The 14,804-nt window shown below is 43.2% G+C and overlaps 2 protein-coding genes across 3 annotated transcripts in view; one reads left to right on the top strand and one right to left on the bottom strand.

The window, feature by feature from the left end:
- Window positions 1-8,798, bottom strand: part of Inpp1 (inositol polyphosphate-1-phosphatase) — a 25,224-nt gene extending 16,426 nt beyond the window's left edge. Inside the window, exon 1 of one of the 2 annotated variants that reach the window (XM_031367416.1) lies at window positions 8,511-8,798. The gene's annotated coding sequence lies outside the window, so the exon portion shown is untranslated. The remainder of the gene's footprint in view (window positions 1-8,510) is intronic. The other variant, XM_031367417.1, reaches the window with a different exon arrangement.
- Window positions 8,211-14,804, top strand: LOC116088402. Its single transcript, XM_031367418.1, has 2 exons — window positions 8,211-8,872; window positions 12,518-14,804. The coding sequence occupies exons 1-2, from the start codon at window positions 8,407-8,409 to the stop codon at window positions 12,703-12,705; spliced, it is 654 nt and encodes a 217-aa protein (XP_031223278.1). The 5' UTR covers window positions 8,211-8,406; the 3' UTR covers window positions 12,706-14,804.

The following is a 14,804-nucleotide window of genomic DNA, read 5'->3' as shown; positions in this document are numbered from 1 at the left end:
AGGAGGAAAGGCTTGGGGCCCATGGAGCACCTGGGTGTTTTATAAAAGGGTGCTTGTTACGATCCTTCTCAAGAGAATGCACCTATCCAGGAGTCCCTCTAGCATGAAGAGTGCCAAGGTGTGGTTAAGGCTCTGCTCAGCTCACACTGCTATTTGGGGGAGGTGGACTCTGCCCTTTGCTATCTTTGGGTCTTAGTGATTAGAGGCTGTTCTGGAAAAGGGGACAGGGCCAGTGATGGCTTAAGGATTAAGAGGACCTGGGTCCAGCTGGGCAGTGGTGGTACACGCCTTTAATCCCAGCACTTGGGAGGCAGAGGCAAGCGGATTTCTGAGTTCGAGGCCAGCCTGGTCTACACAGAGAAACCCTGTCTTGAAAACAACAACAACAAAAAAAAAAACAAAAAACAAAAAAACAAAAAAAAAAAGGACCTGGGTTCAATTCATAGTACCCACATGGATACTTACAACCAAACATCCATACATCCAAGTCCAAGGAATCAAATTCTCTCTTCTGACCTCCACAGGCACCAAGCATGCATGAAATACCCATACATATATGCAAGCAAAACACTGCTACACAAAATAAATATTTTTTTAAAAAAAATTAAAAAGGGGACAGGGGAGCAGAAGCCAGCCCTCAGGAATTTTAGAACAGGGTACAATCTTATGTACAAGTCGTTAATAATAACTGGGCTGATGGTCATGGAGATGCTCAACTGCCCACCTGGCCACCTGGGCCAGAAGAAACTGAACCATGAGCATCCCCAGAGATTTAGAATCCTTTCAAGTTCCTGGAAACTCAAACGTCTTCTCCTGGTTGAACTTTGTCAGAAGCCAGCCTTACAGTGTGGGACTGCCTGTTCTGTGACCTGGGCGTTATCTATCTCTATGACACTGTCTCTGTGCTCTGGGCACACCAAACACTTTTGTATGCCATTCTCCCTGGTTCACAGGCTTTCCTCTCACTTTCTCTGCCCCTTTAAGTGTCTACCACTCTTGGAATTTGTTCAAGGGCAAGAAACTTAAATAAGCACCTCATAAAAGATAGCGAATCTCTGACAACAAATGGTCAATAAACAGGTGAGAAACTACCCAGAAGGAAGTTAGAAATGCAACCTAAAACCTCAACGGGATACTATTACATGTGGAATTCCTCAAATCAACCTGTAAGTCCCACCTGCCCAAGGACCAGGTAACTTCCTGGAATTCTGGAAGTTGTAGGTTCTTGGAAAATAACAAGCTTCATAGGTGAGTGCGGTCGCCTATAGGTTAGTCTTCATAAACTCCTGCGACACATGTCTCAGGGCCATTCAGCTGGGAAATTCTAGGGAATGTCCTCATCAAAATCCATGTCTTGGTTGGTATTTAATATTTAATAACTCTTGCTTTAAATTTGGTCCAATATGGTGTGATTGAGTTTTTTTTTTATTTCTAGTGAATCTCAGCATTAACACATGTTAGTGAGACGGGCTTTAAAAAGACTGAAACATCTGCATCCCCATGAAGGCTCGGAGCAATGATCTCTTAAACAGTGGGAGCATGAACCGCAACTTCCTGGAAAGCCACTCTGGTTTGTTGAATGTAAACCTAATCCTCGATCCAGCAACTTCCCTTGTTCACAAATACCAAATAATCTATGCACATGTACTTTAAAAAATGTGTTCAAGAGTATGCATGAGCACCATTCTTCCAATGAGGTAACACTGGCAATAACTCAAATAGCCACCAATAATAAAATGAAGCCAAGTGTATAGCATTCACACAGCAGAGGCGATGAATGCCTGCCATAGGGAACAACACAGAGGCAGCTCACAAGGCATTCTGCTATGCATGCGTGTTTGTGTGTGTATGTATGTGTGTGTGTGTTTAATATATGCGTGGAAAGAAAAGAGTCTCCAGCAAAGCCATTTCTCAACCCTTCAGCTCTGGTCCTGGGCTGAGCAGAACACTAGTGTGCTGTACCTCTAACCTAGATCTCAAACACACTGTACATTTGTTTTTTTTTTTCAAGACAGGGTTTCCCTGTTTAGCCCTGGCTGTCCTGGAACTCACTCTGTAGACCAGGCCAGCCACGAACTCAGAAATCTCCCTGCCTCTGCCTCCCAAGTGCTAGGATTTGTTTACAGGAAAGTCTATGTGCATTCCATATTGACTGTAAGAAAGAAAAAAAAAAAACCAGCTTACTGGATGGCAAACAAATGAACTACATTTCTTGAGCACTGAACCAGAATATGAAATTATACTGTCTCATTTATAGGTAGCCTATCCTTAATTTAGATAATAAATCATCAAAATAGTAAATTAACTTGTTTTTGTTATAAACGACATTAAAAATGGGATATAATGATTGGGATTACATCTCAGGGTTACCACACTTGCCTAGCAGGAGGGAAACCCTAGGTTTTCCTCTAGAAACACAAAACGAATTGATTATTCAGTTACTTAATTAAAGATGAGACGATTTTAACTGCCCATGGTACATATCTGTAATGCCAGCAGTCTGAAGACTGAAGCAGGGGATCTGTAGGTCAAGGCCAGCCTGGGCTTTGTGATGCCCTGTACCAAAAGCAAACAAAAGGGGTAGACATGGATGTACTCAGCACTAATATTTCCCTTTTCTCCTAACTCTCAAATGGTGATGGCACACCCGACACTCATAAAAACAGGTTAGTCTAACTCACCGTAGTTCTGAAGAAGCAAAGGGCTATGTGAGCCTCTGTTCCTCCCTCCCTCTTGTCTCTCCCTCTCTCCCCTCACCTTTGCCACCAACAGGGCTTCACTAGATAGCTCAGTCTGTTCTCATGAGATCCCTCTGCCTCAACAACCTCCCATGTGCTAGAAGCACAGGCGTAACTTATAGTTTTGATTAACTAAGCATTAAGATGCTTGCCCTAGTTTATTTCTCTATTGAGTGTCTTCAAAAATGTTGACCAGAAGCAACTCGAGGAAGAAAGGGTTTATTTCAGAGGACAATCTATCAATCATCCAGGCAAACCAGGGTAAGAACTTAAGGCAGAACTTGGAGGCAGAGACTAAAGCACACGCCGTGGAGAAATGCTGCTCACGGACTTGCTGTTTCTGGCTTATTCAGCTACCTTCCTTCTACAGCCATGAACCACTTGTCCAGGGATAGTACCACTCACTGTGGCGGGGTCCTCCTACATCTACTAGCAATTAGTAAAATGTCCTTGCCTACTAGACAATCTGATGGTGGCAGTTCCACAGCTGAGCTTCCCCTCTTCCCAGGAGTGCCAAGCTGAAGCTACCCACATCCTTCTGAACTCTCTCAACACTGACTGGGAGTACCAGCTCATTTAACAGTTGCTCTTACTGTCAATATAGACCAGACCACTCAAGTGTGTTGTAGAAAAAGACCCAGTGTAGCCCACAGGAAAGAGGTTTCCTAGCATGCATCTTGGGGAGACAGAATGTACATCCTGTTTAGAAGGTCTTTCCTAGGGACCATAGTTCCCTAGGGAGATACCCTGCTACACTACCCTGCTCTGTTGTTCCCTTCGCTAATTGACTGTATGCCCACGGCCATATGATCACTTATGGTTACACTGTAGAGGACTTGTTGGCTTTATTTTGTAAACATAAAAAAAGGAAAAGATCAAAGAGGGTGGTTGGAAAGGATGATGTCTATAGTCTATTCTAATTCGAAACTTCCTTGATCTTTACAGTTACTTTTTGCATAAAAGAGGTAGGAGAATATACAGAATCAGCCTTGAGAATGAATGAAATCCAAAACGATGCAATGAACCTTGAAGATTCTATGCTAGGTTAGGTTAGTTCACCCTAATGTAAAATATTCCATTTATTTATTTATTTGTTTGTTTGTTTGTTTGCTTGTTTGTTTGTTTTTTGTGAGACAGGGTTTCTCTGTGTAGCCCTGGAACTCACTCTGTAGACCAGGCTGGCCTCAAACTCAGAAATCCGCCTGCCACTGCCTCCCAAGTGCTGGCATTAAAGGCATGCACCACCACCGCATGGCTCAAATATTCCACTTAAATGAAGTACCTATAGCAGTCATGCTCATAGCACCAAAGGAAATGATGTTACCAGGCTGGGAGGAGAGAATGATGTAGGACTAGTGTTTAATGAGTTCTGGTTCTGCAGATGGGCAGTGCTGATGGCTACACAATGTTGTGAATGTTCTTGATGCCAAAAATGTATCTGAGAAAATGGCTGAAATGACACATCTTACAAAACAAACTTACATGGCCACAGATATGCCTATCTCAAATGTGTTTGACATTTCTCACCTACTTATGAAGGTATAATAAATATTTTTTGATTGATTTTTTTTAAAAAAGTAGTTGGGATAAGAGTTTAAAATTTTAGGGAGGTTGGGCATAGTAGTACACACATTTAATCTCAGCGCTAATGACACAGAGGCAGGCAGATCTTTGTGAGTTTGAGGCCAGCCATGTTAACACAGTAAGACCTTGCCCTCCCCATCCCCCTCCCCCTCTCCCTCTCTCTCATATATGTGTGTGTGTGTGTTCTTTGTTTAACAATGTGTGTGTGTGTGTTAAACAAAGAACGTTATTGTAGGTCTCAGTGTTGACTTTGCATAGCAATTACACTGATTTTTAATAGACCCTGTGTTATACTCTCAGGTTTACTTATGAGTGAAGGGGCTAATAAAAAGATAAAAAGATGAAAAGAGGGCAGGGAGTGCTTTACTGGGGCATTTCTTGGGAAATACACTCCTCACTCCGAAGCCGTCAAATGCCTTCTAAACAGGATACACACTCTCCTCTGCCCAAGATACATTGAAGCAGTTGTCAGCAGGGGCTGATTTTCATTCTGTTAGACATGTCTGAAGGGATTTTCTCACACCAAAACTGAATCTGGAGAGAACCGTTCATTATTGAAACCTTAGAACTATTAGAAACCATGAGCTGAAGGAATGCTTTAAAGAGTTCCCTAGATGATGGTGATGACGATGATGATTTCTTCCTGTAGAAATAAATAACTTGACCCAAAACACCCATCCAAAAAGCTGCAGGCGGTTACAGATCATTAGGCTCCAAAGTGCTTTTGCCAGGCCTAGCAAGACGGAACCCACCATTCTTGTTCTTCACTTCCCAGAACTAGATGTTTACTTAAACAGCTGTTTCAAGATACGGAAGAGAGCAACATGGAACAACAGTGAATTATCAGTACAGGAACTGATAAAAGAATATCTATAGCATCATTAGTTTAAAAAGCTCAGAGCACTAAACAATATGCACCACCGCCACTTAGCTATCACTCATATCTCTAAAACAGACTTTTACTCAGTCCTAATACAAACTCAGGTTGTACACAAGTCCTGTAAATTCTGAGGAGTTGAGTAGAGGTAAGTTCTGAAGTTTGGTAGTTCAACTCCTCATTGAAAACTCGGCTACATGGCTCGGGGGCCAACCAGGAGAGACAGAGGAGGAAAGAAGGAAGGAAGGAGAAACAGAGAAAAATAAGTTTGAATACATTCCCCATTGTGATAATCAACCTTAATAGATATTATTATTCTATAGTGTTTGTCTTTATATATAAATGGCCATTTTTATGGTCAAGTACAGTTTTTTTTTGATAGGTTGGTAAGTCATTTCAGCAAAAGCTATAAACAAATTATTTGAATCTGCATACTGATTTCCTTCTTTCATCAGAAAGAGGTAACATACGTCTGATACGTGATATTGGTGCAATGTTTTCCTATGGACTCCTGGTCATTGTAAATTAAAGATGCATTTATTAAGTATGCATTAATAAGGAGGTCAGGAAGATGGCTCCTTCAGTAACATGTGTGTTGTACAAGCATGAGGAAGTGAATTCTAATTCTTGGTACCCACATAAAAAGCTGGGCTTGCCTATAATTCTAACACCAGGAGCATTGCATACATCATGCTGGAAATGATACCACCAAAATATATTTACAAATATACACTTACAACAATATGTATTCAATCACCTGAATGTTAAGATATGTAGATTTCTTAAATGGGTAATATTATATAAATAAATATTATATATACATAAAACCACAGTTTTATTAAAGAACATTTTATATAGATGAATCCTGAGAGATTCACAGCTATTCACAGCTTAGCAACAGTGAGTTCTCATTTGCAGATTTCAAGACTGCCTAGGTTTTAGTCATTGCTTATCCTTTTAAAAAGTTATCATCACTGTCTATTTTAATTTTATTTTTGAAATTATGACTTGTAAAGTACTAAGTTGTAGGGTATGGATGGAGCTCAGTTGGTAAGGTGCCTCTCTAAAATCCCCGGGGCCCTGGAATCCATCCCCAACCTTGCACAATAACCTAGAGTGGTAGCACACACCTATAATGTCAGCACTGAAGAGGAGGAAACAGGAAGATCAAGCTCAAGGTCATCCTCTGCCTCACAGGGTTTGAGTCCAATCTGCAATACCTGAGGCCCTAACTTTGTAACTAAACACTAGAATGTAACAACCAAGTTGCAACTAAGTATCTTTTGGTGTATGTAGTTGTGGTATATGTGCACATGCATGTCCAATGTTTGTAGATGCATGTGTGCATGCATGATCCAATGTTTGTAGATGCATGTGTACATGCATGGTGCAATGTTTGTAGATGCATGTGTGCATGTGGAAGCCCAAAGCTGAAGTTTGGTGTCTTCCTCCATCACTCTCCATTTATTTATTGTAGCAGGTCTCTCACTGAACCTGGAGCTCACGACAGCTACTCTAGCTAGTCAGCCAGTCCTAAGAACCCACCTCTGCCTCTTGAATGCTGGGAGTACTAGGGGAAGGCCATGCCAACCCACCTTTTGTATGGGTTCTTGGGACAGGGAATAAATACTTCTTCTGGGAGCCATGCCCCTCCCACTCTGTCTAGCCTACTATTATCCTCCTCCCCTTACCTGCCCACCAGCTCAGACATTGTGAGTACTAACAGCTACGTTTAGGGAAAACGACTCCACACTAATTGTGAGAAACAGGAAGCAACACCTTTATTTCCAAAACTAACCCAGACAAAAGCACAACACGGAGTCATTCTGAGCTTATTAGGACAGCAGACATATTTTAACGAAGACATTTATTCAAGGACTCCCAACTGGGAAAACTCCACATATGTGCCGTTCTTTAAAATGGAAAATGTTTGTTTTTAATGGATTACTTATTTATCTTTTAAGCAGTTTTGGTTTAACATGAGGCATCATTTTTCTAATTATTATTCAAGGTCGAAGTAAAAGAAGAAATACCTATATAACGGTTTACCTTTATTGCTTGTATTTTATTGGCATTTTTCTCTCCCATTACTCCAAGTACGACTATAATCTTAAATCTGCAATAATGAACTTCACACTACAGAGTGTGAGTCTAAGGTGCAAGTGGTGACTTAGTCAAAAAAACTTGCAAGGAGTAGTCTGTTCAAAAACTAAAGTGTAGCTTTATGAGTCTTACACAATCCTCTTCATGACTAAGAATTAACTGCAAAAGTATTATAAAAGTCCTTTAAATGAAAGTAAGTCCTTAACAAAACAGCAAACAGGCACGTGCAGGGGTTAAACATGGGCTTTCCCGTGGCCTGTATTTTCCCTTTTATTCTGTACTTTCAGAGGCCTGACTGAGGTCACCTAGCTAGTTCAAGAGTCAAAAGTAGCCCCAGGGGTTGTTTTCTTCCTTAGATTGTTGCCAGGTGGGCGGACCTAAGTCTTATCAGCTGATTAAAACCGGGGATTAAGAGCGAGGAGCCAAAAAAGAAAGTTTCATTCTGCACCCGGGTACACGCCTCGAGGAGCAGTCCTTTTGAAGCGAACACTCTCACACAGTGGGCAAACCTCCACGCGTGCCAGTCTTAGTTCTAAGGACAGAAATCTCCAAAGTACACACTGTGCTTGTTAACGTGTATTCCCTGGATTTTCTTCCACACCTCATGTCTTGACAGTCCATATGATTTTACCAAAGCCAGGTTAGATAATTTAGATGGCACCCTTCTATGCTGTCTACACCCACTGCCTAGGCACGTCTCACAAAACCATACTTCAAAATGTAGAAAGAATTACAAAGAGGTGAAGATTTATCTAAATATACTCCCTGTCTGTTTAGTCTACACCCATCCAATGGGTCTCTAGAGACAGTCAACCAACGTGTATCCACGTATCCACGCTAGAAGCATCTCTCAGGCAAACTGCTCCCCTACTTCTTGACAGCTACGCCACCTACCCGTGGAACCTGGGCCTCTGCTTTTCGACCATTCTCAGATCAGCTCATTCAACCTAGAGGCTAGTGGTAGGAATGGAAAGAACGAGCAGGGGAAAGAAAGTTGCTTTGCTACTCTGCCGGCGGCGATCGGATTTCTTTTGGCGGCTTCTGCAGAGCTAAGGGGGCGGCGTGATCCGCGAGCTTAGCCTCTCGGTTCGGGGTTCAGGCTCTATGTGGGTGGGCACGGCCAGGCCAGAGAGGCCTCGCTGCGGCGACCCGGTACCTCGCAGGCCCAGGCGCGGAGGCCAGCAGCCATCGGCCGGAGACCGACTCACCTGCTCTCTGCAGAGGCGATGGAGCGCGCGAGGCTCGCGGGGACCCAAAGGCGCGGAGGTGGAGACGCTGGACGCGGGGGAGGGGTGGCGAAAGCAGGAAAGCGGATTACCTAAGCGAGGATGCGGAGCCCCGAAGGAGAATACAGCCTTTCCCGGAGAAACGGAAGAGGCGGAGGAGGGGCGAGAGAGGAGGAAGGGAGAGCCAACGCCTGGAGGTGGTCGCGGTAGGACCTGGCGCAAGCCTCCAGTGGCGGGCACAGCCGGAGGGCGAGCGGCTGGGAAAACACCGGAGGTCACCGCAGCGACGGCGGGGAGGCGCCCTGCCTCTCTTGGCTCCAGTAGTGCAGTCCAGTTTCTGCCAGGTCCGGGCCCCGCCTCTTTCCCCGGGCGGGTGGCCTCTTGCTTCTGGGGCGGATGAGGGCATCCCACGCCAGCCAGCCTGAGTCTGGCGTCCGCGACGTCACAAGTGAAGCATGGTCAATTTACTTGAGATGGCTAGAAGGCTCAGGGCTGCCTCAACCACAGCTCATGGTGTGCGTTGTTTCTCCAGAACCACCCATAAAGTCTTTGAAAATATTCCTCCTCCATTCATTCGAACCCTTGGTGTTATGGGTTTGACAGATGGTTTGAAGCTGTAAAGTTGGACTTCCTGCTAGCGATATTCAAGTCCCCTTGTTCTAATAGACGCGGCTAGGTTCCTACATGTTCATTTAGCCAAAGCATTGTCTTCTAGACATACACCTTATTAGCTATGGGTCAAGGCCCAGCCAGGCAAGAAGCACATTTTGTGTGGGAAACTCATCTCTCGCTGCAATCCTTTAAAAACTAATGCTCACTGTGCCCTAAGGATATAGTTGGGAATGGTAGGTGGGAATAGGAATGAGTGGTGATGAACGAAGGGTAGCAAGGGTAGGAATTTTAAAAGGGCAACATCCAACTTTGGGATAGAAGGGACTCAGAATCTCTGTGCATACACTGGGCCCTTCGGTCCTGGTAAGATTTATCCACCAGCTTCCCTGCAATTTATTCTGTGGCTGGAACTGGGAAGCTCTTCGTAATTCTAGCTAGCAGGCTTTCTCATCAACCTTTCCCCAAGCTGCCATTTATCCGCAGCACTGCGATGGCACCTCTCAGGACAAGAAACTGCTAGGAAGGACAGAAACTGCGGCAGTACTAATCTACTCTGAAAAAACAGTTTGTAGTTTAAAATGTTTCTGCCTCCCAGGTATAACTTAGCTGACCCCTGTAGGCTCCCCACCCACTTCCATTCCTCATCCACCTTCCATTCACTCACAGGCTCAGTGGATTCAGCCTTCTTTCTCACTCTGACTTTGTTTTGTTTTGTTTTTTAGGTAAGAGGCTCACTTTAATAACTCCCGCTGGCCTCAAATTCACTATCCTCCTGCGTTCTGGGTGCTGGGAGTCCAGATTGGTGCCACCATGCCTAGATTCTCAGATTGTCCTTTAGATCCATCCTCTTAAGTCCATTCTTGGTGTTGCTGCTGTTATTAATTATAAAATCATGTCTATGATAGCAAAATCAAGGAATAATACAAAGACATTTATCGTAAGTAGATGGGAGTAGATTTGTATCTAGGAGCAGAACTGGGGAGGGGCTAGAGTAAGAGCTATGAACCTAGCCCATTTCTCTGCAGGTAGGGAGACCACCCTACAATATATATCTCACTGGGTCTCTTGCTTGCTTAGAAACCTTGAAGCTCCTGATCTCTATTAACACTTAGAGCAAGCTGCTGGTGATCAAGGCCCATTCCCCCCTTCTCACTGTCAACTTTGCTACTCACATTTATTGACCCTTTTACCAAACTTGCTGTAGATGTCAATCCATAAACTTTTATAACTCCATGCTTATGGCCACCATTGCTGTTGCTCCAAACAGTTTCTTGCCTCTATAACATACAGCTATAAGAGTTGTATAACTGGTAAGTTTTACCTCATAACTGATGAGATGGCATAGCAGGCACACAGGCCTGCTACTAAGCCTGATGAACTCACTTTGATTTCTGGTACCCACATGGTGAATAGAGAGGACTCTGGCCTCTACTTATGCACCATGGTACACCTGTGTGCTCACATACACACAGTAATAATCATAAAAAATAATTTTAAACATTACCCCTTATGGAAGTTATGATTATCTTCATTTTATAAAAAAAAAACTGTATCACTATTATAAATAATCATTATAATCTTTATACTATATTATAAAGAAGTAGTTCTAAGAAAATTAAGTTGTAAAGGGGTTAATTACTCAAACATGTAGTAGTATTTGGTGAGGCTAAGTTTGAACCTAGAAATTTGGCTCCAGTACTCATGTGGTATTACCCAGTCATCATTTAAAACCCTTTCTCAGACTGTATGGTTTAACTGTAAAATGTTACCCGGCAGCTCACACATTGGACCTTCCAGCCCCAGCTCCTGGTGCTGTTTTCATGAGTTATAGAACTATTAGGATGGAGTGGGGAGGGGTGCAGTCTTGCTAGGAAAGTGGAGGAGTACGTGCTGGGGTTCTAGGCTGGCCTGGAATGCAGAAGAAGTTGGAGCTGTAGACCTGAGGAGCCTTAGAATGGTGCATGCAAAGCTTAACAGGCATTCTGGTGGAAGTGTAGAGGAGCAGAATGCTAATAGAAGGACAGACAGACAGACAGACAGACAGACAGTTCTCAGGAGGTTTTGTGGGGAAAAAGGGCTTGAAGGGGAGGGGACTGGCCTGGAAGCCATTTGTGTTACAGTTTCACAAAGACTCTAGGCACATTTCCTGCAAATACAAATGAAGCTGAACTCGAATGAGTAATTCAAATTCAAAGGAATAATTTATTTTGTGGAGGAAATTTCAATGCAGCATGGGATTTGTTCTTGTTGCATTTAATCTAGATTTGCCATGAGAGCTCTTAGCAGAACAATGTGAAGACAGGCCTTTGGGCCAGGAAAGGAGGGAGAGTAAATTTACAATCGTGGACACAGTCGCTGCTGGAAATGCTGCTGACTGTTAATAGAGAGTGGCACAGCTAAGAGAGAACTTCCCAGCTTCCTGCTGCAAGAGGAGTGGTTCTCCCAGTACAAGACAGCACTCACTGAAAGCTCCCAGGCAACCTACTCATCTCAACCAGCTTGGGAGCTATCTTACTGGGTTCTGCCATATTGATAAGCAGAGGCTGCCACCACTGAGTTGAGAGAGAGAGCCAGGCTATGCATTGAGCCCACAGTAGAATTTAGTACTGATTTTGCAAGCATGCAAGATTCTAGAGTTTACAGTTATTGTGGAAGCTCACACCAAGATTCTAGACAGCTACTGGGGACAGATAATATGGATCAGGATTGGACTCCTTGCATGGACCAACATCTTGACGGGTAGTTCAGGAAGCTTGGAAGGTGAAGCTTAAGTAACAGTGGATTTAAGGATTCTAGAGATACTAGAAACATTCTAGAGATACTAGAAACATTCTAGAGATACTAGAAACATTCTAGAGATACTAGAAACATTCTAGAGATACTAGAAACATCTGCCATTGGAAACTGCAGCCAGAGACTGGACTTGGCCCAAGAAAGACCACATGTACTATAGGGAAGGGTTACCAAATTCCACGGATCCCAGGTAGTGCCATACAGGCACCAGATGCCTGGTATAAGACTGCAGGGTTTGTTTGGCATACAGGGGTTTAGTTTTGCTTTGGGTCAGTCCTTCCTTGCTATGGTCTCAGTTACCCCTTTCAGGACAGGATTTTTTTGCCCTGTGTCATTGTATGTGTTAAGAGTAGGTGACTTGCTATTTTTTTGTTTCCTTTTCACTCATAGTTAAGAAATTCCTGGCAGTCTTATTTAGACTGCGGACTTTGGCTTTGAAAAGTGTTGAAGCTATAAGACAAATGTAGACCTTTGCAGTTAGACGGAATCTGTTTTTCACTATGAACTGGTAATAAGCCTATAAGGGCAGGAATGAAATACTATGGTTCAAAGATAAACTGTCCCTCCTGTGTTTGAACACTCAGTCCCCAGCTGGAAGCACTGCTTGGGAAGATTCTGGAACTTTCTTGACATGGGGCCTCGCTTATGGAGGAAAAGTCATAGCAGTAGGACTTTATGGTATAACACAGCTCTGCGTCTGGTAAGAACTCTATCCCTGTCTGTCCCTCTTTCTTCCTTTCCCCCTTCTCTTTTTTGTTCTGTGGGGATGTGAAGGACCCCTTCAGGTTCCTACCACACACTGCTACCAGGACTCTGCCATGCCTTCATTGAATGAAAGTGAGCCAAAAGAGATTCTTCTGCCTAGAGTAGTTTTTATCGGGCATAGGAATAATTCATCACTCTTGAGAAAAATAAATGGTTTGAATTTTTAAAGTTGTAGACAGTGGTTCTCAACCACTCTCTCTTAGCAACCACAGGAGGTTTCTCAGGGGTCACATAAGAACATCAGAAAACACAGATATTTACATTACTATTCATAACCAACAAATTACAATTATGAAATAGCAACAAAATAATTTTAAGGTTGGAGGTTGTCTTATTTAGGGTTTCCATTGCTGTGAAGAGACACCATGACCAAGGCAACTCTTATAAGGGAAAAATTTAGTTGGCGCTGGCTTACATCTCCATGTCCAACTCCAGTTGACTGCAACACAATTCTTTCTCTTGAGCTAGTTCCACTCCCTTTTAGCAACTTCTCTTGGCAGATATACCATGGCTCTGGCATCTCTTAACATCTTGGGATATCCAAGGCAACTTTAACTTCACAGCTTCTTGTTCCAAAGTCTGTGATTCACATGTGGATCTTCTGGGCTCCTCCAAAGAGTTTGGGTCACTCCTCCAGCTCGGCCCTCTGTAGCACTCTAGGTTCTGGTTAAGTCCATTCCACTGTTGCTACTATTCTTGGTAGTCATCCCATGGTACTGGTATCTCCAATATGCTAGGGTCTATTGCTGCAACTAGACTTCACCAATAGCCTCTCATAGGCTCTCTTCATGGTGCTTAGCATCAGCTACTTTGCATAACCCCTTCAGTCCTGGGCTGTCAACTGCAACTGAAGCTAAACTTCACCAGTGTCCTTACCTAGCCTCTCACAGTGCCAAGCCTGAGCTGTTCAATATGACCCCTTCATGCCTTCAAAAGTACTACCACCTGGGTGATTCTTACACATTACCAACTCCAGCTATACCACAAGGTATAACCTTGGCTATCTCTGGAACACAGCTTCTTTGTGCTCTCAGAAAACAGAAGATTTCACTTTAGTGATGCTGGTCTCTTCCTAATCACCACTAATTTAGGTCCAACGTCAATTGGCTCAGTAACCACTTCTATTCTAGACTCTAGTCCTAGGACATGTGGCTGAAGCTGCTGAGTTCTGCTGCTTGCTGGGGTTAGAACATTCCCCCTTCATTCTATTACATCCTTCGCTGCCTAGGCTTAGATGCCCTAGAACTTGCTCTGTAAACTGACCTTGAAATCAGAGGTCTTCATGTCTCTGTCTACAGAGTGCTGAGATTAAAGGTGCTTACCACTGTGTCTGGACCTTACCCTTTCATGACCACTATGTCTCAAGATCTGAATCAAAAGCATGTGTCTTTGAGCCTCAAGATCTGAGTCACAGGTGTGCCCTCCATTTTTGGATTGTAGTTCATTCCAGACTAAAACTCCAAATGAAAACATTAACCATGTTAAAATAACTCCTAAAGTGAGATAACCATCCCTTGTTCAACTGCAAACAAATAAACAATCTTAGCTGCGTGAGATCTTGCCCCAAAGTCACCATTCCCTTAATCTGTTTATGTCCTTGAACACAGGATTCAGCTCCATTCTACTTCCTGGTATCCTTTTAATACTTGTTTCATGCATTTCATATTTTTCCTTTTTCAGTTTGCTTGATCAAAATGCTCTTCATAAGAGTAAACCACAAAAGAAGATATCATATAACATGTAAATAAAGAAAATATCTAATTAAAAAAAGAGTGAACCACAGGGCAGAATCTATGCTAGGCTTTTTTGAGATCTCCCTTTTTAATACAACCAACGTGACTCTCTTCACCTTAGCCTCAGGCAGCCAAAAAGCAGCCACATTCTTCACCAAAACATCATAAGAATGATCTCCAGGCAACATACTAAAATTCTTCTTCTCTGAAACCTCTTGAGACAGAACCCCAGAGTTCAAATCAACCTCAGCACAAATGTCTTCCTTCCTGCTAAGATGGCCCATTAAACCTCACTTAAAGCATTCCACTGCTTTCCAAAGTCTCAAAATCCAACTTCCTCCAAACAAAAGCATGAGCAGGCCTATTACAGCAA

This window comes from Mastomys coucha, unplaced genomic scaffold, assembly GCF_008632895.1.
Source record: "Mastomys coucha isolate ucsf_1 unplaced genomic scaffold, UCSF_Mcou_1 pScaffold14, whole genome shotgun sequence".
NCBI lineage: Eukaryota > Metazoa > Chordata > Mammalia > Rodentia > Muridae > Mastomys > Mastomys coucha.
Note: the sequence above shows the minus strand (reverse complement) of the source record. Positions and strands in the feature narration are given on the sequence as shown.